This window comes from Urocitellus parryii, chromosome 1 (assembly GCF_045843805.1).
Source record: "Urocitellus parryii isolate mUroPar1 chromosome 1, mUroPar1.hap1, whole genome shotgun sequence".
NCBI classification, from domain to species: domain Eukaryota; kingdom Metazoa; phylum Chordata; class Mammalia; order Rodentia; family Sciuridae; genus Urocitellus; species Urocitellus parryii.
This window is the reverse complement of record NC_135531.1, coordinates 93,348,690-93,372,109: the sequence shown is the minus strand read 5'-3', so window position 1 is coordinate 93,372,109 and position 23,420 is coordinate 93,348,690. Positions and strand designations below refer to the sequence as shown.

The window sequence follows — 23,420 nt, the reverse complement described above, 5'->3', positions numbered from 1 at the left end:
CAATAAAATCATGGCATTTGCAGGTAAATGGATGGCGTTGGAAAAGACAATGCTAAGTGAAGTTAGCCAATCCCAAAAAAACAAATGCCGAATGTTTTCTCTGATATAAGGAGACTGACTCAAAATGAGGTAGAGAGGGGGAACATGGGATGAATGGATGAATTCTAGATAGGGAAGACGGGAGGGAGGGAAATGGAGGAGGCAGGGGATTAGCAAGGATGGTGGAATGTGATGGACATCATTATCCAAAGTACATTTATGAAGACACGAATTGGGTGTCAACCTACTTTATATACAAACAGAGATATGAAAAATTGTTGTATATATGTGTAATAAGAATTGTAATGCAAAAAAAACCAAATACATAAAGACATGAATCAGCATGAACATACTTTATACAAAGATATGAAAAAAGATATGTGTAATAAGAATTGTAATACATTCCGCTGTTGTGTATTTAACAAAAATAAAACAATTACAATTTTTCAATTTTTAATAAAATATTTACTTTGTGTATATGTAATGATAACTTTAGTACTGCTTTCATTATGAACACTGTTTAGTGGAAGGGATAAATTTGGTTTCTAAGCAATAGGTTTAGAAGAAAGATGATTTTTAAGTGAGAAAAAAAAACAAGTTAAAGTCAATAGGGTTTCCTTTATATTATTTCTTCTTTATTCTGTTTATGAGTAAAATCATGCAGCACTCATCTTTCTGTGCCTAGTGTATTTCACTTAGCATAATGATCTCCTGTTAACACTATGCTATGCACATGACACTTTTTTGTTCTTTTTTATGATGGACAGTATTAATCTATGTATACACTACATTTTCTTTATCAATTATTCATTTTACTGTTGGCAATTGTGATTAATGTTGCAATAAATGTTGTAGCCCAAGCGTCTCTTTAACATACTTTTGGGGGGTCTCATTAAAAAAAAAACCATATCCATTCCAATGTTCTTAAAAAAAAAATGTCAAAAGCCTGGATCCTTAAGATACGGCAAAGTTCTTAAATTTTAACAACCCTGATGTCACTTCACCAAACTTAAAGTCAGTGAAAAAATGCCCACCTCCTCTGTTCAAGGAGTTAAGAGTTGGGTTTCCTGTACAGACAGTACAAGATATCCTAACTGATAAGAGTATTAGGTAATAATGACAATTCATCCTTTCAGAGATTGTTTTCTTTTAAATATGTTTTAGTTGTTGATAGACTTTTATTTTATTTACTTATTTATATACGTGGTGCTGAGAAGCAAACCCAGCACCCCACACATGGTAGGCAAGCACTCTACCTCTGAGCCACAACTCCAGCCCCTCAGAGATTGTTTTAATATAAGAAAAGTAGTTGCTGGGTAGAGGGTGTAGCTTGGTGGTAGAACACTTGTCTAGAATACAGAAGGCACTGGGTTCAATCCTTAGCACCATCCTTGAGGTGGGGAAGTAGAGTAAGTTTCATCAGTACTTGAGGAGTTATAAAAAAGCTGGATGGCAATGCATGTATCCTCCTTGCAGAACACAAACCTAAAATACAAAGTATCCAACAGAAAAGACAGAGGAAGGATTTCAAAGACCCCAACAGCAAACAGGTTGTGGAACTTGAAAAAAAATGAGAATAATGATCCACATGCCACACACAACAAAAACTACTAGTAATGATTATAAGAGCTACTTTAAATTGACAAAGCAGCGGGGAGGGTCTCAGATGTAGAGATAACTTTAATATGTTTTAACTTGTTTAGGTTTCCTAAAGATCTAAATTCTACTTATTAAATTCTACTAAAACTCACATTAATACTTGAACACATCTAACAAAGGCCAATCACCTCCCCATATATATCTTCATCAAAAATGATAAACTACTTAAAATTTTCACAAAATTAAAATGAGAATAACATGAATACAACTTTATTATAATTATACTTCTGTTAAGTGCACAATACCGAACTGATACCTTAAATATATTATAAACTGTATTAGCAGAGCAAGATAATGGTACCATCAGAAAACGTAGGCAAAATGGTTTTTTTCCCACTAAATATAAACAATTTAAAAATATCCCCAAATAATGACTGTACCTGTTGTCTTTTAGCTGCCATAATGTTCAGCTTATCTACTTCAGGTTTCAGGGCTTTATACTGTATTCCTAAGTCTTGTTCATTGCCAGCATTCCTCAGTTTCAAGATACCATCTTCTACCTATAAAACACAACCCCAAAAAACAAAAGTTCTGACTTACAAGTCTATAGATAATGATATGTATGGTATGGTATCTGAGAATATTTTTTAATTCCTTTTAACAACTACTCAAAAGCAATTCAAAGTTAAATCTCTTGAGCTGCTATGGACCTCCTATTACATGGATGCTTTACAAAAGGTAGAAAGGACATATAGTAATATTGGTCTCTATCTAAAAGTGTACAATTTAATGTATCTTAGTTTTTCAATTCTACCAATGCAAGGAAATGTTTAATCAGTACTGCAAAGAAGTCTAAACAATACCTTTGCTACAAGTTCTTCCTTAGAATCAAGACAACACTGGCTCATAGGAGGGCCCAGATCATATATACTTGAAAAAGTAGTAAGCATAAACTAAACAAAAACATTCATGGTCCATGTAGATAAACTTCAAAACCAAACTAAAACCTATGAACTGATGAACTAAGAATGGCCACCATCAGCTTCACTATGATACACAAAGAACAAATTACAAACATAGGCCCATACTTACAACTTTCAGCTGAACTAGTAGTTTGTAGACATCTGCCATATCAGCCAAAATCAGCAGCCGGGTAACAGCAGAGAGCAAAGCTCGAGCTGCCCGAACCATATTGCCTCGCTTCACAGAAGAGCAGGGATCATCTGCAAACTCTCCTGCAGCACTCTTCATCAAATCTCCTGTTTTACAAAATGGGGGCAAAAAAAAAAAAAAAAAACTCAGCAGGGATTAAAATGAATGGCTGATCAATATTTTAAAAAATTGTCCAAACTCTATATTTCACACAAGATTTTAGTATAGGGGTCATCATTTTTGTTGCTTGCTCTTCTTTCTTAAGTAACAACTACCATTGAAACAAACACCCTCATATGGTACCAATGAAAGCAAAATATCCAAAAAGTGACTTGCACTATTATCAAAAGACTTAAAAATACTTCTTCCCTTTGATCTAATGATAATATGCTTTTTCAAAAAGCTTTTACTAAAGAAGTAAAAAAAAAAAAAAACTAAGATCTGAAGGGGAGAGGAAAAAACACTAATCAAATGCAATCTATACCCACATCCACAGAATAATTCAGAAATACAACCACCACTAGGTATACCAACACACTTCCCTAACCATCCCAACTATCCAATTTCTATATTCCTAACAAAGATTCTTTGATATCTGAAAATTCAGAGTTCAGTCACTGATTCTTTCATTTCTCTTATAGCAAAACACTGCCAATAGGTCAAATGCTCAACAATAAGGAACTAGTTAAGTAAATTATGGTGAGGCTACAACTATTATAAAAATATTAGCATATGAAAAATGTAAAGGTTTATGATAGAATCTTAAGCAGAAAAATATGAAATTCCAAATGTATGTAATCTGTGGCTTTTTTTTTTTAAAGAAAAAACTGCAGTGAAAAGGCAACTAAGAGTTATTACTAGGTTACATTCTGCCTCTTAATATTATTTTGTACTTATGAAACTAGATTCTATAATAAACTGGTTATTGCGTCTATAATTTTAAAAATTAAGCTTGAAACATAAAATAGACTTTATCATAGTTGTTAAGAATATCCAGGGCTGGGGATATATAGCTCAGTTGGTAAAGTACTTTGCCTCCCATGCACAAGGCCCTGGGTTCAATCCCCAGCACCACAAAAAAAAAAAAAAAAAAGAATATCCAGCATAAGCTCAACTCACAATAGCTAAACTATAGAAACAACCTAGGTGACCTTCAAGAGATGAATGGATTTTTAAAAGGGTGTGGGGGGGGTGTAAAATGGAATATTACGCAGCCTTAAGGAAGAATGAAATTATGGCATTTGCCAGTAAAGGGATGGAGCTGTAGAATATCATGTAAAGGGCTGGGATTGTGGCTTAGCAGTAGAGCACTCGCCTAGCACGGGCAGGACCAGGGTTTGATCCTCAGCACCACATAAAAATATAAAGGCATTGTGTTGTGTCCATCTACACCTAAAAAATCAGGGGAAGAACAGCATTACTTTAGATAGAGAGGAGTGAAGGGAAGGGAGGGGGTAAGTAGGTAGGAAGGATATATGGATAGGAAGGATAATAGAATAGAACAGACATTATTACTTTATGTACATATATGACTGCACAACCAATGTGATCCTACATGTATAATCAGAAAAATGAGAAATTATATCCATTTATGCATGATATATCAAAGTGCATAAATGTTTTCTACTGTTATGTATAAGTAATTAGAATAAATTTTAATTTTTTTTTTAAAAAAGGAATATACAGGGCTGGGGTTGTGGCTCAGCGGTAGAACGCTCGACTACCTACCTCCTCAGCACCATATAATAAATAAATAAAATAAAGGTATTGTGTCCAACTACAACTAAAAAATAAATATTTTTTTAAAAAAGTATATACAACATATACAATCCTGAGTTCAAGAATTTATTTACAAGGGGGACAGGAACAATAGAATGAATCAGATATTATGACCCTATGTACATATATGATTACACAATTGGTGTAATACTACATCATGTAAAACCAGAAGAATGAGAAGTTAGACTCCATTTATGAATAATGTATCAAAATGCATTCTACTGTCATGTATAATTCTTTAGAGCAATTTTTTAAAATAAAAAAGAATTTATTTACATTATTTCCTGGTAACTTATACAAATTATACTTTGTTAATTTCTATTGATAAGCATTTCAGTTGATTATTATGCCTCCCTCCTCCTCCTTTTTTTTTTTTTTTTTTTTTTTTTTTTTTTTGTACCAGGAAGTGAACCCAGGGGCGCTTAACCACTGAGCTACATCTGGTCTTTTTTGTATTTTATTTAGAGACAGGGACTCACTTCTGCTGAGGCTGGCTTTGAACTCATGATCCTCCTACCTCAGCCTCCCAAGCTATTGGGATTACAGAATAGGCCACTGTGCCTGGCTATACCTCCCTTCTTATAGCTGGAAGCACATAGAGGGCCAGGGCTATGTCTTGTCCACTGGTATTCTGATGGTAGTTGTACGGTGTTATCTTTGGGGTCCTGGAAAAGCACTTACTCTCTTTCTCTGCTGAGTATATCCACTGTAGATTAAAGCCTAAAAGCCATTCTCTTTCTCATTTCCATGTATTTTGTTTGTTTGTTTTATTTTAAGGGCCATTTTCAAAAAAGTAAACTATTTATCTACACATCAGAATTTCTAACAACTTTAGTTGTACAGTATGAGCTTAGAAGGGAAAAAAAATTAAGTTACTTCAGATTCATACATCAATTAGACTTAAAAGCTCTATAGAAGACTAAGAGTAAAGATAAGCTCTGCATATTTATCAGGTCAGAAATAACTCATGATGAAGAACTCTGCAGATGAAAGGTTTTCCTGTATCTGATATATGCCTCCCTTATATCTTTAAAAAGATACTGACATATGGCAATCATGTAAATTCATAACATTAACAATAATGTCTCAGGGTATTTTAAAAAAATGATTTATAGCTGGGTGCAGTGGCAGACACCTGTAATCCAAGCAGCTTGGGAGGATGAGGCAGGAGGATCACGAGTTCAAAGCCAGCCTCGGCAATTTAGCAAGGCCTTAAGCCGCTCAGTGAGACCCTGTCTTTAAATAAAATACAAAATAAGGCTAGGGATGTGGTTCAATGGTTGACTACCCCTTAGTTCAATCCCTGGTGGCCCCCCCCCCAGAAAAAAAGATTTATTTATTCAACAAATATGAGCACCCACCACACATCAAGGACTATATTAGGGACTAGCAGTATGTCCACAACAAACAGCCCATGCTTTCATAGAGTTCATTGAGATATCAAAGAAGGAAGCACTAACAACCAGTTTGGTGAAGAAGTAAAATGTTAACAGGTACATGGAAGGTATTCTGAACTGGACCCAACTTGCAAAAGATAGGAAGGATTTTGGAAGGAGAATTAAGAGTTACCACTTCAAGTAGAATGAACATAATAATGTGCAACATTTATTAAATTAATTTTATCAATCATACAGAAAGTAGGTGGCATTAGCCCTTTTTAAAAATGAGGCAACTAGGGCTGGGGATATAGCTCAGTTGACAGAGTGCTTGCCTTGCATGTAAAAGGTCCAGGGTTCAATCTCCAGCACCACACACACACACACACACAAAAAAGGCAACTAATGCTTACACAAGTCAAATAACTTAATCCCTGTCACCAAACTAGTGAATGATAGACCAGGATTTGCAATGCCAATACTAACATTCTTAGAACCAAGCTGAAGAACACAATAAGATACAACTGGAACCTGAATTCTTTAATCTAACTGAAAAGTGAGGGCTGTATACAGGAGAGAAAGAAGTAATGGATAGAAAGGCCATGGACAAACAGAATTCAATAAAGAATCCTTGAGCTAGAGGAAGTCAAACTCATGGAAGGAGAAAATTAACCTAATCTTACATACAATAAACCTGACCAGAAAGAGGCATCAGAAAGCTACAGTGGTGACCTAGGAAAGAGTAATAGAAAATTTTAAAGGCAGGGGTCAAAAGATCTATTAACTTTTGATTACAAAGTATTAAGAAGAAACCAACAAAAATTAAAGATTACAAGCTAGGGTTGCCTTAAAAGTAAGAGGGGACAAGCAAGAGCTGAATGACAGCATATAAATTGAGAGAAATTAAAAAGGAGAAGGGTGGGGGAAGGTGTGTAGTTACAGTGGCACATGCCTACAACTGCAGCTACCTGGAAGGCTTAGTTGAAAAATCACTAACTTGTTTTTGTTTTTGTTTTTTGGAGGTGAAGTCTTACTGTGTTGCCCAGGCTAGCATCAAGTATAATATTATACCTAAGTATAATAATTATATATATTATATATAATATATATATTATTATTATAACTAAGTATAATTATTATACCTCAAAATGTATACATGAAGGCTCATGGCAGCTTTAGTCATAATAGTTAAAAAGCCAAACACCCATAAATTAATGAATGGCTAAACAAATTGTAATATATCCCTATATATAACAATAAAAAGTAACAAAGTGCTGCTTCATTACCAAAGTACTGGTACATTACCCAGTGGGGTAAATCTCTTTTGATTGCCTCAATTCTTCCTTGAATGTGTATCTACTTTGCTAAATAAACCTCTTCTGTGCCTTTAAAATAGAAAGAAAATAACAATCACACAAAGTTAAAGAAGTCTGTCACAAAAAAACACAAATTGTACCATTCCATTTGTATGAAATTTCTACAATAGGCAAATCTAGAGACAAAAAGTATATATATATTAGTGGTTGTGGGCAGGTTAATGGGGTAGGGGTATCAGAACTTAATGTTAATAGATACAAAAGGATTTTTCTCTGAGGTGATGAAAATGTCAGATTACACAGGGGTGATGGCTATACAACCTTGTGAATGTACTAAGAACTAATCACTTATATACTTTATAAGGGGTAAATTTTATGGTATGTGAATTATGATATTAACAAGGGGGGAAAATATCAAATGTAATAACATGAGTGAGTACAGGTCTTGAAGCTGAAGGCCTAGATTTTGGTTTATTCATTTACAAGCTACACAACTGGACTCTATACATCTGTTTCCTCTCTAAAATGTCAATAATACCCCCTCTCTAAAATGTCAAGAATACCCCACTACATAGCTACATCCCCAATCTCTATGAGAGATTGGGGATGTAGATTGGGGATGTAGCTATGTAGCTTGATAATAGAGCTCTTGACTTGTGAGGTCCTGGGTTCAATTTCCAGCATCAAAATAATAATAATAATTTTAAAATGTCTAATTCACTACTTTGTACCAGGAGAGACAACATAGGGTATATATTGGGTATATATTTTTAAAATTAGTATTATTAGGTAAAACAAAATCAAAAAACAGAGAAAAGGTCTTCAATTTGTTTTATGAATATTCTTCTGTTCAAAGGTCACCTTTAAGGGTCAGAAACTATAGTTTTTTTTTTTTACCAGTAAATAGGTGGTGGTTTACACAGTTGTAAAACAGAAATAATAACATTAATAATCTTTGTTAGTAGCACAAGACTATAAAAATATTCAGACAGGCTGAAACAGTGCACAGTGATCTTAATCATCAATGGAAAAATTATGATTGTGCTGTAACCATTAAAATTTTTTGTCAACATATTAAAAATTCCTTTATTATTACAAACATAAACATATTTAATAAACTAAGTTAAACTTTACAGTACACTGAGAATTTGTTATTGTTGTTGTTGTTAAGGTTAAGGCTAAAAACTTTCTGTTTAACAATGACAACAACAACAATAAAAAAAGCTCTCAAAAGTAGTATTAACAATGCTTGCTTGCCACATATCCAGTCCATTTTTATTTTGAGACAGGATCTTGCTAAAATGCCAAGACAGTCCTCAAATTTGCAATACTCCTGCCTCAACCTCCTCAGTCACTGGGATTACAGATGTAATCCCACCATATATCCCACTACCATATCCAGCTCTTAATCTTTTGATTTTCAAGTTCATAAATTATCTACAAGAGTTCCTTTAACATGAAATTTTTTATGACATCACTTTCTCTTGAACATCATCTTCCTTTTCATCACAATCACTTTCCTCACATAAGTGAAGGAATGTTCCTTCAGCAAATTCCTTTGGCACTTACCTAGGATTTTAAACAGCAACAGAATAAACATTACTGAGGTTGGCTATTTCATCCATTTTTCTTCTATTCAATTTATCATTTTTCATTTCTTTGCCTGAGCATCCATTTTTTTGTTGGTTAATTTCCTCTTTTAATTCTCTACTTTTGTAAAATGGTTCTAGTGGGTTTATTACTGGAAGGGAAGGACAACTCAACTACACACTCTACATAAACTGATAAGATGCATAATGAACAATCAACAAACTGGAAAGAGTGACATAATTGGTCACTGACCATAATGTGAATCAGTTATTTATGTGGCAATATGTATACTTCAGAGCTAACAGCAAGGTTAGTACTTACTTTATGCAAATCTTCACTGTTAATTAGTATACTGTGGTAACTAAATTTTAAACTATGGTATTGGGGGACTGGTGGTATTTAACTAAATGTTGGTAACTGAAAATGTGCGCACATCAGAACCTTGCAAAGCCAGAACTGCCTGTGCCCACTTTCCAGGGCTGTGGAGATGAAACTAAATGCTCTAGGACACACAAAGTACTCAGCAGAGTGCAGAGAGCAGTGCCTAGCACTGCCATACTTTTTATTATCACAACTGGAATTAATAACAAATATTAAGAGTGGGGAGAGACAAAAGGAGACTCACAATGCCCAACTGAAGAATGAATATTCTGGGTCAAAGACAGAAGCACACATAATCAGGACCACAGGAGGAGGTAAGGCCAAGTGGAATAAATGGCAGTTCCAGAACCCTCAAATGAAAAGTAAATGCAAAATAGCAAGAGGCTTCTAAACAGTATGAAGTTTGACAATGTTGAAAAATCCCGGTTTTTTCAGAAGCTCCTCTGGTTTTCTGTTAAAATCTGAGCAGGATGGAGATAAAAAAGGGAGTAAACTTCAAGTGAATGGAAGAATTAGAAGACACAGGTAAGGGCTCAAATTAGGCCAAACAGAATGAATTTTATTTATTTATTTTTTAATATTTATTTTTTAGTTATGTTCGACACCATACCTTTGTTTTTTTTATTTATTTTTATGTGGTGCTGAGGATCGAACTCAGGGCCTCACGTGTGCTAGGCAAGTGCTCTACCACTGAGCCACAACCCCAGCCCCCAGAATGAATTTTAAGAAAACTTAAATATACAGTCCATCTAAATTAATCAAAACTCTTCAAAGACTAGGTTATATTTAAATTAACAAATGAAATCTGGCAATTTTAACAATCACATAACCTTGACATGCTGACTCTCAAATTTTTCACCAACTCTAACATTCTTTTCATCATAATCTCCTCCTTCCTCTAAGTTGTAATTCCTAACCCAGTTCATTCTTCAGCTACCATGATATGGTTCCAAAATAACAACAGATCAATGACAGCAAACAACTGAAACTGGAAGGAAGAAGCCAGGTAAACTAAACACATTAGCCAGGCATGGTGGTGCACGCCTATAATCCCAAAGATTTGGGAGGCTAATGCAGGAGAATCCCAGACTCTTTATCTCAAATAAAATAAAAAGGGCTGGGATAGAGGGCCTCTGGTTCAATGGCTAGTACTAGTGAAAAAAACATTTACATCCAACCTATTCTTTCAGCTCAAAGGCACATTGGCAAGTTCTTAAACTGTTAACATATTAGTAATGAAAAATACATTTTAAAAAAGCACGTTAGGGGGCTGAGGTTGTGGCTCAGAGGTAGAACGCTTGCCTAGCATATGTGAGGCACTGGGTTCGATCCTTAGCATCACATAAAAATAAAATAAAGGTATTGTGTCCACCTACAACTAAAAAAAAATTTGTTTTTAAAAAAAAGCACACTAAATTATGAATTAAAACATCCAAATTTTCCCTATTCACAAAACTATGGACAAACATGTAAGTAAGCCCATAGCTAAGAACAAGATCTTCATTCTTTTGCTCAATGGTCATCCCCGTAAAAAGAACATGACAAAGGGCTGGGGCTGTAGCTCAGTGGTAGAGCACCTGCTTCGCATGTGTAAGGCACTGGGTTCAATCTCCAGCACCACATTAAATAATAATAATAATATAATAATTAAGATAATATGTCCAGGCTCCTACTCCTGCTATATCAACGTACACAAGTTATTCGTCACCCCCCGGCAGATGGTGGCCCGTTACGGGGAGCCCTGGGACACTTGGGGGTAAGTGACGAAAAAAAGCTGCCCGTCCCTAGGCAGATAGGGCGAGAGGAAAAATGACCATTTCAAGAAAATGGAAAAGACTGATACAGTATGTTTGTGTCTTGTTTTGTCTCAGTGTATTGTATTGTCTTTATGATGAAAATACGGAAGGGGTGAGAAGTAAATTGATAAGGGAAAGAGGCACCCCAGTGGAACCAAGAGCAATTAGGGCATGTGTTGATAAAAGCCCAGGAACTCTAATCAGAAAGAAAAAGAAAAAGAAAGTTCAGAAGAAGGAGGATTATCAGGAAAAAAGTTGCAGCAAAAGGCTATTACTGAATACTTTTCGTTACCGGAGGCTGCCACATGCGAGAGCGGGTCATGGTGCAGCAAATACTTTCCAAGCAGTGGCAGCTGGCTCTTCCACTGCTGGGAGCCCAAATCTAGACCTGACCTGGAGGCACAGTCTCGTGGGCTCTTGCTCCCTGTGCTCAGAAGCAGGTTGAGTCCGGGACACTCCCCAGGGCCATCGGGGGATGCCTGGGACACTACAGCCGGCAGAAGATGCTACCAGACGCTACCTGCGTCCCTGTTGTTTGGTCATTTTCAATGCCGATAACTAAACCACAATGGTTCTCCCACACCTGGAAGCTAATGAGCAATGAGCACTATTAAGGCTTATTTCAAATGTAAAAAACCTTAAGATAATATACTAAATTGTTCAGAAGATTGTTTTCTTAGTGGAATGCTACAGGATTTTCTTTAGCCAGCATTGCGGACTTCCTGCCGGTGAACACGAAGGTGGAAGAATTTCCAGTGTTGCTGAAAACCAGAGGAGACTTCGGCTGAGAACCGGAGTAGACTTCGGATCAAACTAGCTGCCTGCAGAACTTACCTGAACTGTGATTTAAGCTAGCTGCCTGCAGAACTTGCCTGGACTGTGATTTACCTGGACTGTGAGTTAATCTATTGAGACACTGCTTTACCTGGACTGAGACAACAAACTGTAATCTACAACAAATTTTAACTGGGTATCTTTGCAAACGGTGTCATTGCTGGTATAATTTTTCCAAGGGTTTCTTGCATGGAGCCATCAATTGGCTTGGTATTGTGGCATTTTGTATCCTCCCTTTCTGTTTGTAGCAGGTTATTTGTGGTGTTTCTGTAAAAAACACTATGGTCGTTATTTAAATTAAACAAAAGGGGGAAATGTTAAGGTCTGTAAACAAGTCAAAATAACACCTGGTATTTTGCCAGAAAAATGTTAGAGTTCGTAAACAAGTCTGGATGGTGCCTGGCAAAATGCCAGAGGGAGTGGTTTGAGAAGTAACAAAAGCGAGCCATTAAGTGTGGAGATTCCTTATTGGTTGACTGATGTATCTAGTTTATGCTAATTAAGATAAGCTGTGTGGAATGCATAAATACCTCTGTTGTCCTACAATAAACGCTCCTACTCCTGCTATAAAAAAAAAAAGATAATATGTCCATCTACAACCAAAAAAAAATAAGAACACAACAATAACATGGATGAGATTTCTTTTTAAAGTATTTTTACAAAATCAAATGCAAAAATAAATCAAAAATTTTTAAAAAGATAACTGTCAATTAGCCTTAGTACATTTCTAGGAGTTCAAAAGCTCTCTTCACACAAAAGGGTAAACTAGCAAACTAAAACAAAGAGGAGATCTGCCAGGCTCTCATGCAAGCAGTAAAAGCTTAGGACATAGTTAGGTCTTTTGGCTTTGTCCCAATTGCCACCAGTCAACTACACAACATCTAATATTAACTAAGATATAAAGGAGATTAAATTTAAGAGAACCCACTACCATCTGCCATGAAATCAGATCTATCACCCCCTGCTGTTTTCTCCTAAACTGGGGATAAAATTTAAACTCTTCTGGAGTTCAAAACAATAACAAAGACTAATTGCAAAGGAAGAAAACCAAAAAAAAATCCCCCAAAGTTATTTATTGGAACAGGACAAGTTCAAGGCCTTTCTGAAGCATCAAATATCTTAACTAAATCCCCCTTGAAAAGACAGGCTTGAATTTGGGGGAGTGGGGACACGTACATGCAGGAACGAGAGGGGAACGAGATACAGAAAAAGAGAACATTAAAAAAGGCTACAGTTTTTGTTTTTAACTTGAGCCTAAAAGATGTGACATATTCTATCATGTTGCTCCTTTAAAATAAAGAATGTTACAAGGGTAAGTTAATGAGTATGTATTACCTTTCTTCCAGAACATTACCTGGCATAGATAAAACAAGGTTTTAGAATTGATCTGAATCCCACCTTCACTATTTGATGGCTGTGTGACTTTGGGTTGATTCATCTCAACTATTTGTCTCTTTTTCAAAATAGAAATACCATCTCCCCATCTGAATTGGTTTGAAAATTAAATGAAATAATATATGTAAACAAATACTTCCATGCCCCCCTTCCTTCTCATCTACTTTTTTCAATTCTTAAACCTATTCAGAACATGGTCATTAGCCACATACCAATCGGTTTTTTCATTTTTAGAAATAAAGTCAAGCTAGCAAGTTTCCTAAAGAATACAGTAAATATTGGCTTTCGGTTTGAAATGCTGAAGCAGTGAGGAGGAGATAAACTTCTTCATTCTTACCCTCCATGGTACAAATGCAGGGAAAAAGAATGAAACCGTGCTCTTGTGGTAATAGCTACAAAACTTCAGTAACTTCGCTTTGCTGAACCTTAGTTTTTCAGTGTAGTTTTGTTTTGTTTAAGACCTTTCCAAACTAAGCTTAGATTCCTTTCAATTCTCAGGTACTGATCATCTGTCTATCTTACTTATCCCATTAACAGCTTCGTATCCCCAAAACCTAAAAACTCCAAGGACCCAAAACAGGTTGAATAAGATTATACCTTTTTTTCTAAAACAATATTAAGGATACTTTTGACCTGTTCCATGACCAGAACTTTACTAACTCTAACATCCAGAAAGAAACATGAATTTTTCAGCTTAGTAGAGGAATATGGCTTATCTTCTATAAATTACACGAACTTCCCAGACCAGATGACTTTATTAGTGAAAAGTTTTGTTCATTTCCACTTTAAATAGCAAATATAGAACAATGTTATACAGTGAAAACAGAGATCATAATGTGTTTATGACAAAAGCAAGTCATGGAACAGACCACAACCAACATACATCAAAATATTGACAATTTATCACAAGGTAATATGTATGGCCTGATATGTAATTATTTTCTACTATTTTCTTAACTTCCTATAATGAATACACTTTTAAAGAAAAAAGTTTTTTAAATGATGACAAAGTTAAAAGTATGTTTCATGTGTACAATGCATAAAATTCAGGTTTTGAAATCTGTTTTCTAAGGTATAAACTATGCTAGTTAACTTCCAAAATGTAAAGCACACATTACTAAACGTTTTTCAAAAACTTTATAAAAATCAGTCATCTTGAGAGACTTATCTAAAATATGAGTTATTGTAGGTATTTGCAGCCCCAATCTCATCATTTTTATTTTCTGTTTACAGCTACTGCAGAGAGACTTTAGGAAGGCCTTTACCTCTCCCCCAGCCCTTCTACCCCATTTACTTATTAATTTATTTATTTACCCATACTGAGGATGGAAACCAAGGGCACTCTGCCACTGAGCTACATCCCCAGCCTTTTTTTTTTTTTTTTTTTTTTTGGTACTGGAGAATTGAACCCAAGGGCTCTTAACCAATGAGCCATATCCCCAGTGCTTTTAATTTTTTATTTTGAAATGGGGTCACAATAAGTTGCTGAGGCTGGCTTTGAATTTGCAATCCTCCTGCCTCAGCCTCCTGAGCCTTTGGGAATATAGGTGTGTACCACTGTACCCAGCAAAAAGAACATTTTTTGAGAAAATATTGTTTATTAACAACTGCCAACAGAGAAAAGATATTTTAAGACATCCACCTGAATGTTTATTTTAAAACCAGCAAAAACAGTCCCGTGTTAAAATAACAAAACCTTTCAGGTGAAGAATTTGCATTCTATCAACCATCTTAAATGTATTCAAATTATTCATCTCAGGATCAGATTCATGGCTATATGAGGAATTCTGATTCCCTCCTCCCACTGATTTGAGATGACCTTTGCTTGAGTTATTTTGTTCTCTGTAACTCAAAATGATTTTAACTCTCTCAAATATTTTTCTATTGGTACCAAAATAGACATGTAGACCAATGGTACAAAATAGAAGACACAGAGACAAACCCACATAAATACAGTTATCTCATTCTAAACAAAGGAACCAAAAAATACATTGGAGAGAAAATAGTCTCTTCAACAAATGGTGCTGGGAGAACTGGAAATTCATATGCAGCAAAATGAAACTAAACCTCTGTTTCTCCATGCACTAGATCAAGGACCTAGTAATTAGACCAGAGACCCTGTGTCTAATAGAGGAAAAAGGAAGCCCAAATCTTCATCACGTCAGATTAGGCCCTCACTTCTTTAACAAGACTTCTTAAGCACAAGAAATAAAATCAGAATTAATAAATGGGATGGATTCAAACTATAATGTCGCTTCTCAGCAAAAGAAACAATCAATGAGATGAAGAGAGAGCCTACATTTTGGGAGCAAATTTTTGCCACACACGAATCAGAGAGAGCACTAACTCCAGGATATATAAAGAACTCAAAAAACTTTACACCAAAAAAAAACAAACAACTCAATGGGCTAAGAAGCTGAACAGACACTTCTCAGAAGATATACAATTGATCAACAAATATATGAAAAAATGTTCGACATCTCTAGAGAAATACAAATAAAAACTACTCTAAGATTTCATCTCTGGGGCTGGGTTGCAGCTCAGGGGTATAGCGCTCGCCTAGCATGTGTGAGGCCCTGGGTTCAATCCTCAGCACCACATAAAAATAAATATAATAAAGGTATTGTGTCCAATTGCACTAAAAAATAAATAGTAAATAAAAAAATTTTTAAAAAGATTTCATCTCACTCCAGCCAGAATGGCAGTTATCAAGAATACAGACAACAATAAGTGTTGGCAAGGATGTAGGGGAAAAGGCACACTCATACACTGCTGGTGGGACTGCAAATTGGTGCAACCACTATGGAAAGCAGTTTGGAAATTCCTTAGAAAACCTGGGATGGAACCACAATTTGACCCAGCTATCTCAATCCTTAATCTATATCCAAAGGATTTAAAATCAGCATACTATATAATGCAGCCACATCAATGTTTATGGCAGCTCAATTCACACTAGATGCCTTCAATAGATGAATGGACAAAGAAACATACACACACACAATGGAATATTACTCAGCATTAAAAGAGAACAAAATTATGGCATTTTCAGGTAAAGGATGGAGTTAGGGAATATCCTGCTAAAGAAATTAAGCCAATCCCAAAAAACTAAAGGCTGAATGTTCTCTCTGATAAGTGGATGCTGATCCATAATGGGGGAGGACATGGGAAAAATAGAGGAACTTTGTGATGGGGTAAAGGGGAGGGAAGGAAGGGGAGGAAATATGGAGGCAGAAAATATGGAATAATAGATGTGTGATGGACATTACTATCCTAGGTACATATATGACTGCACATACGGTGCTATGCAACATCGTGTAAATCAGAGAAATAAAAAGTTGTGCTGCAACTGTGTACAATGAATCAAAATACATTGTGCTGTCATATATATCTAATTAAAATAAATAAAATTTTAAAAAGAAAAAATATTTTTCCTTCTCCAATAGCTCATATTCATTAATAATGGAAGCCTTCAATTTTCTAATGTAAAAGACTGTCATTATATTTATTTGTCATACTCTATATATCATATTTCTTAAGTATTTGAAAAGTGAGGTGGGGGCATGGTGGCATATACCTGTAATTCTAGTGACTTGAGAGGCTGAGGCAGGAGGATTGCAAGTTCAAGGCCAGCCTCAGCTACTTGTGAGGCCCTAAGTAACTCATCAAGACTCTGCCTCAAAATTTAAAAAAGCGGGGGCAGGGGGGCTAGGGATATGGCTCAGTGGTCAAGGACCGCTGGGTTCAATCCCTGGTACCAAAAATAAAATTTTCAAAAAATTATTTTTTATAAGAATTGTAATACATTCCACTGTCGTGTATTTTTTTTAAAAAATCAATTAAATTTTAAAAAATTTCTTTTTAGTGCTTTAGTTACACTAATAAACCTACTTTATGCCAAATTCTCTTAAACACATCTGATCAAGGGGTCTCACCAAGAAGTGACATAACCATTTTTATCTCTTTGTTATTCCACCAACTCTCATTTTACCAAATAATAAAAATGACAGAACCTAGAATTCACAAAATTAGTTGCCAATTTCAAGATAATCAAGTTAATATAGTCAGGTGCAGTGGTGCACACCTGTAATCACAGCAACTCAGGAGCTGAGGCAGGAGGATCACAAGTTTGAAGACAACCTCAGCAACTAGCAAGGCTCTAAGCAACTTAGTGAGGCCCTGTCACAAATTTTTTTTTAAAGGGATTTGAGGGTGTAACTGAGGATGTGGCTCAGTGGTAAAGCACCTTTGGGTTCAATCCCCAGTACCAAAAAAAGTTAATACAGCTGGATATGGTGGTACAGGTCTATAGTCCCTGTTTTCTCAGCTACTCAGGAGGCCAAGACAAGGGAACACTTGAGCCTACAAGACCATTACCAGCCTGGGCAACACAGAGAGACCCTGTACCAAAAAAATAAACAAAAGTTAATAAGTATTCCACCCAATCCTATCTCCTACCCTCTCCCCAAATTTTTAATTAATTTTCCATAATCTGGTAGCAAAATAAGACATTTTCCATACTTGTCAATGAAGATAAACTAGCAATATGGTTACAAAGAATAACAGACTTCATAACACAACCCTTATGGGAAGAAAACAAATGATGGTGTATATCTGGCATAACCCATATATCCAGTGATATGAGGACGAACCTAAATACAACAATTGTCTCCATCTTTACCCTTTCATTATTTATTAGAGAATATTTGGCAAAAACCTCAGGCCCTTAGATAATATACCTTAGTTACAAAAAAAAAAAAGGACAATGATTCAAATAAAAACAGGCAATGATTCAAAGAATTTCTGACAGATACTTTAAAAGAACTTTCTGGGATGATAATGTCTTTTTTAATCCACAAAACTATTTACCTTTTAAAGTCAATCCAAGAAATAAACATGTAGCATCAAGTTATTTAAATATACATCAGTATAGCCTAGAAAACCTCCCAACATATCCGCCTTTCCACCCCAGGATGGACAGACAGAATGAACTTGTTTTTTTTTTTTTTTTTTAAGTTAAAATAGAGTATCACACATATTCATGTTCTCATTTTCCTTACTAATTCAAGTGCACCCTGCTGCTATTCAGAAACACTCCAAAGAGAGGCACTTGCTTCCTGATTACATATTCAAATAAATGCATAACATGCATTTCAACTTGGAATCACTTTCTTAAGAAATTAACTAGAAGAAACCAAGTTACTGCAACATCATGACTGAAGTCTTGCCAAAGCCAAAATTTTTATACCTAAGATAACTTCCTCAGCTACATTGTATAAATATATTAAGGCAGTAATATTACCTACTGTAGCTTAAAAGTATCATTATCTGAGTTTTCTTTGTGAATTTAACAAAATAATTTTTAAAAAAACAAAAGAGGAGAAATTTCAAAATGACAGGAAACATTAGAATTTAATAACTTCACTCTTCTTTCCTCACTTCCAAGTTGGCTAGAGCAGACCTCAAATCTCTGCAAAGCAGCATATGCTCACACAAGGGTAGTGATCCAGAAGCAGACAGCATCCTTGACACATCACAAGTCAAAAAAAAAAATATAGCCTCCACCCTGGAGACTTGAGTTTTAAGTTAGACAGACAATCTTAAGATATAAAACTCCCAGATGACAACCAGTTAATGATTTTTCCAGAATTTATATTTTGCTTTTCTTGCTCAAGTTAAATAAGGAACAAGAGAAAATGGATTAAATGGTGAGACTAGAGGTAAGGGGCATCAATAATGAACCATTTTTTTTAAATTAATCACAGTCCTGAGAAAGAAATGAAAGGTAAAAATTGGAGTGGAGGGATGGAGATGTGGCTTAGTGGTTAAGCGCCCCTGGGTTCAATCCCTGGTACCAAAAAAAAAAAAAAAAAATGGAGTGGAAGCACTTCTAACAATAGACCCAACCAGCCATAAGGGATCACATGAAAAGAGACATTCACAAAGTAAGAGGAGAAAACTGGATGAAAATCCTACCCAGAAGGCAAGGGGAAAGAAAAGGGAGGATAACAAATGAGAAGCCAAAACTCAAGGCAAGAATGAGAAAAATCAGCTAATTTCTTATTAGATTTAATGAAGAAAGTTATTATACTAATCTAAAAACCTAATTAACTTTAATCTTCAAAATGTTAAATGTCCTCCGCTATTGCTCTTCCAGAGCATCATTAACACGTTTTGAAAACCATACTCAGCATTCCAAAGGAGAAATATTTGTCATTTTTCTTTGTGAAAAATTAAAGAGCCATATGTAAGATCAAGCTCATGGTTTAAACCTAAAACCACACTAACTGGACTACATGAATTAAAATGCAATCTCTCACACACCCACACAAAGCTCCTCATAGCTATGCTTTAAATCTTTACATTATGAACTCAGCAAACTGAGACTCTACTGTGCCTCCTGTCTACCTCTCAAATCCCACTCAAGGCAGTCACTGACAGTTGCTTTGTCCAAATCATATCTGCCTTTTAGCGTCTATCTTCCAGGCTGCCAATATTAGATGTGGGTACATCAGTCTGAAGTTTTCAACATTTGCACTGGACAGGAGACCAATTTTCACTTTCTTCAATCTGACTTCAGTCAGTTGCCAGGGGGAAAAAATTATACATCAAGAGCTGGGCAGCCTATAGTGAATATCCTTTTTGTCAGGGAATATATACATAATTTTTCCTTAAAAATGCCTTTACAAGGGGGATCATGAATTGAAATCGATTTCCATGCATGTATGAGTTGTTGGGTTGAACTCAACTACTATGTATAACTAAAAAACTCTTATAAAATAAATAAATTTTAAAAATTAAAAAAATGCCTTTACAAAATTCACAATGTAAACACACAGACACATATACTCTCTCCCCCCCCCATTTACAAGTGACTCAAGCTATATCAAAGAAGACTGCATTTATGTCCTCAACCACACCACACCATTGCTAACAGACGTAAAAATGTCACTGGGAGCAGTGGTACAAACCTGTAATCCCAGCAAATCACAAGACTGCAGCAGGATTGCAAGTTTGGAGGCCAACCCAGGCAATTTAGCGATACAGTGTTTCAAGATTAAAAAAATAAAATTTAAAAGGGCTGGGGATGCAAGGTCCTGGGTTCAATCCCCAGTACTGCAAAAAAAAGAAAAGTATCAGTATCAATAAAAACCTTCATTCCAGCCAGGCACAAAGGCACACACCTGTAATCCCAGTGGCTTGGGAGGCTAGAAGAGGAGGATAGTGAATTCAAAGCCGGTCTCAGCAATTTAGCTGTCTCTAAATAAAATATTAAAAAGGGCTAGGGATATGGCTCAGTGGTTAAGCTCCCCTGGGTTCAATTGCCAGTACCAAGACCGAAAAAAAAAAAAAAAAAAAAAAAACTCATTCCCCAACCTTTCTTTATATCAGTGTCCTAAGAGACCATGAGTTTTAAATGATGGGTATTTCTGTAGTTTTTAAGATTTTTACTTTTAAAAGTACATGGCACAGTGACACAAGTCTATAATCCCAGTGCCTCAGGAGGTTGAGACAGGAGGATCACGAGTTAAAGGCCAGCCTGAGCAACTTAGTGAGAACCTGTCTTAAAATAAAAGGGGCTGAGGATGTAGCTCAGTGGTAGAGTGTGTTCAATCCTCAGTACCACAAAATTTCAAAAATAAGAAAATTAGACATAAGCAATATGTCTTGATTTTTTTTACTCCAAGAATAATTCCACCTTTGCTATGCCAAAAGAGTGAAAAGGGGAAATCTAAAAGATCAGCATCTCCTGCCCAAGGAGACATGTTTCAATTTTTTTAAAACCTGACAGAATTCCAATCAACAACAAAAAAAACAGGGCTTCAACAAATCAGCAAAGGAAAAGTGTTTATAGATACCTATCACTACCTTAGGCATTCTCACACACATTATGTTTCAGATATATTACCAAACAAAAAACTGTTCAAAATCCATTAGCACCATCATGCTTTTTTTTTTTTTTCTCTCCTTAAGAGTGCTGGAGTATCAAACCCAGGATCCAATATGTGTTAGACAAACACTCTATCACTGAACCACACACTTGCCCCCAATGATACAAAGTTTCTTTAAAGACACAAAAAGAGGGGAAAAAAATTTATTAATGGGACTATTCCAGCATCATCAAGGAAAAAAAAAAATTCTACACAACATCACTTTATTATACCTCTTTTTCCTTTGGAGAAGTCTTCCCAATTCCTTGTGCCTAGGGTAAACATGTGACATTAACTGGCTAATCAGTCTCCTCTGGCATCAGAAACCTATTTAGGGCTGAGCATGACCCAAACAGAGGCACTTAAAGACACTGAGGAAGAAAAGTTCTTTTTCTGCAGAGATGATATAACAAGCATGATCATCTCTAATCAGTGGTAGACATATTGTCCAATATGCACACAGCATATAAGCAAAAAGGTAGCCAGGTGTGGTGGTACATTCCTATGATCCCAAGTGACTAAGCAGGCTTAGATAGGAGTAGCACAAGTTCAAAGTGAGCCTGGCAACTTAGTAAAACCCTGTCTCAAATTTAAAAAATAAGATGTATGGCTGGGGATGTGGCTCAAGCGGTAGCGCGCTCGCCTGGCATGCGTGCGACCCGGGTTCGATCCTCAGCACCACATACCAACAAAGATGTTGTGTCCGCCGAGAACTAAAAAAAAAAATAAATATTAAAAATTCTCTCTCTCTCTCTCTCTCCTCTCTCACACTCTCTTTAAAAAAAAAAAAAAAAAAAGTTGTAGTTCAGTGGTACAGTGCCCCTGGGAGGGAGAGAAGGAGGAAGGAAGTAGATAAGCCAAAACTGAGACTTGTGGTTAAGAAAGTCCCACATCCTTTGACTCAGTTACTCCTTGAATTCCCAATTATAAGTCCATAAACACCCTCTTGTCTCAAACAAGTTTGACGGGAATTTCTATAACTTGTAATTGGTTAATTGGTGAGGTTATATGAACATTAGCAAACTAAAGATAAAACCTTACTAGAGAGTAATTTAGGAATATACTTTTAATGCCTAAAAACTAGGACCCTATGGAAACTTTGGGAATGGTTGCCTCTGTGTGTGTGTGTGTGTGTGTGTGTGTGTGTGTGTGTGTGTAAAATGTGACAGACTCAACATAGAAAAAAAGGTCAATTCTCCCCAAATTGATATACAAATTTAATGTAATTCCTATCAAAATTCCATACTTCTTGTAGATATAGATAAAATTATTCTAATATTTATATGGAAAAGCAAACAAACTAGAATTGCTAAAATAATGCAGAAAAAGAATTAACTAGAAAGAATCATTCTACTCAATTCTAAAACTTTTATATAGTGACAGCAATCAAGACTGTGTGGTATTGGCAGAGGGAAAAAAGATATACATAGACCAATGAAACAAAATAGAAAAACAAGATACAACTCTACACTAGTATGATCAATTTATTTTTAACAAAGATGCAAAAGCAATTCAATGGAGAAAAAAAAAAGTCTCTTCAACAAATAATACTTGAACAACTAGATATCCACAGGTAAAAAAGAATGACCTAAACCCCACACCTTACATAAAACTTATGAATCATAAGCTTAAATGTAAAATGAAAAACTATAAAACTTTTTAAAGGGAAGAAAAACCTTCATAAGCTAGAGCTTGATGAAAAATATTAAAAATGGCACCAAGGACATGAAGACATGATCTATAAATTGAAGGGCGGGGGGGGGGGGAATCAACAAACTGGACTTCATCAAAATTAAAATTTTTTACTTTGCAAAAATACTGTGAAGGCTGGAGATATAGCTCAGTTGGTAGAGTGCTTGCCTTGCATGCTCAAGGCCCTGGGTTCAATCTCAAGCACCAGGGGGAAAAAAGTTCTGTCAAGAGGATGAAAAATAAGGAAAATCTTTACTTTGCCATAGACAAGTGATACCCATGCATGGAGTTCCTATGGAATACTATCAAGCAATAAAAAGTTAAACTGTTGATATATACACCAAGTTGGATGGATCTCAAGGACACCAAGCTGGGGGATGGAGGCGGGCAAAACTAAAAGATTATACTGTATGATTCCATTAATATAACTTTTGTTTGGGAGACCCAAGGTCACTTAAAAACTGAGTCACATCCCCAGCCCGTTTTTTTATTTTGAAACAGGGTCTTCCTATGTCCTTAGGCCCTCACTAAGTTTCTGAGGCT

General features: G+C 35.7%; 1 protein-coding gene across 4 annotated transcripts in view; it reads right to left on the bottom strand.

Moving 5' to 3' along the window:
* The window catches only part of Ctnna1 (catenin alpha 1), a 184,932-nt gene that overhangs the window by 124,384 nt on the left and 37,128 nt on the right, over positions 1–23,420 (bottom strand). For all 4 annotated transcript variants that reach the window (XM_077800731.1, XM_077800740.1, XM_077800734.1 and 1 more), the window contains exons 4-5: positions 2,731–2,897; positions 2,079–2,198 (exon numbers count right to left, since the gene is read on the bottom strand). In XM_077800731.1, the coding sequence (XP_077656857.1) occupies positions 2,079–2,198; positions 2,731–2,897 (287 nt within the window). The remainder of the gene's footprint in view (positions 1–2,078; positions 2,199–2,730; positions 2,898–23,420) is intronic.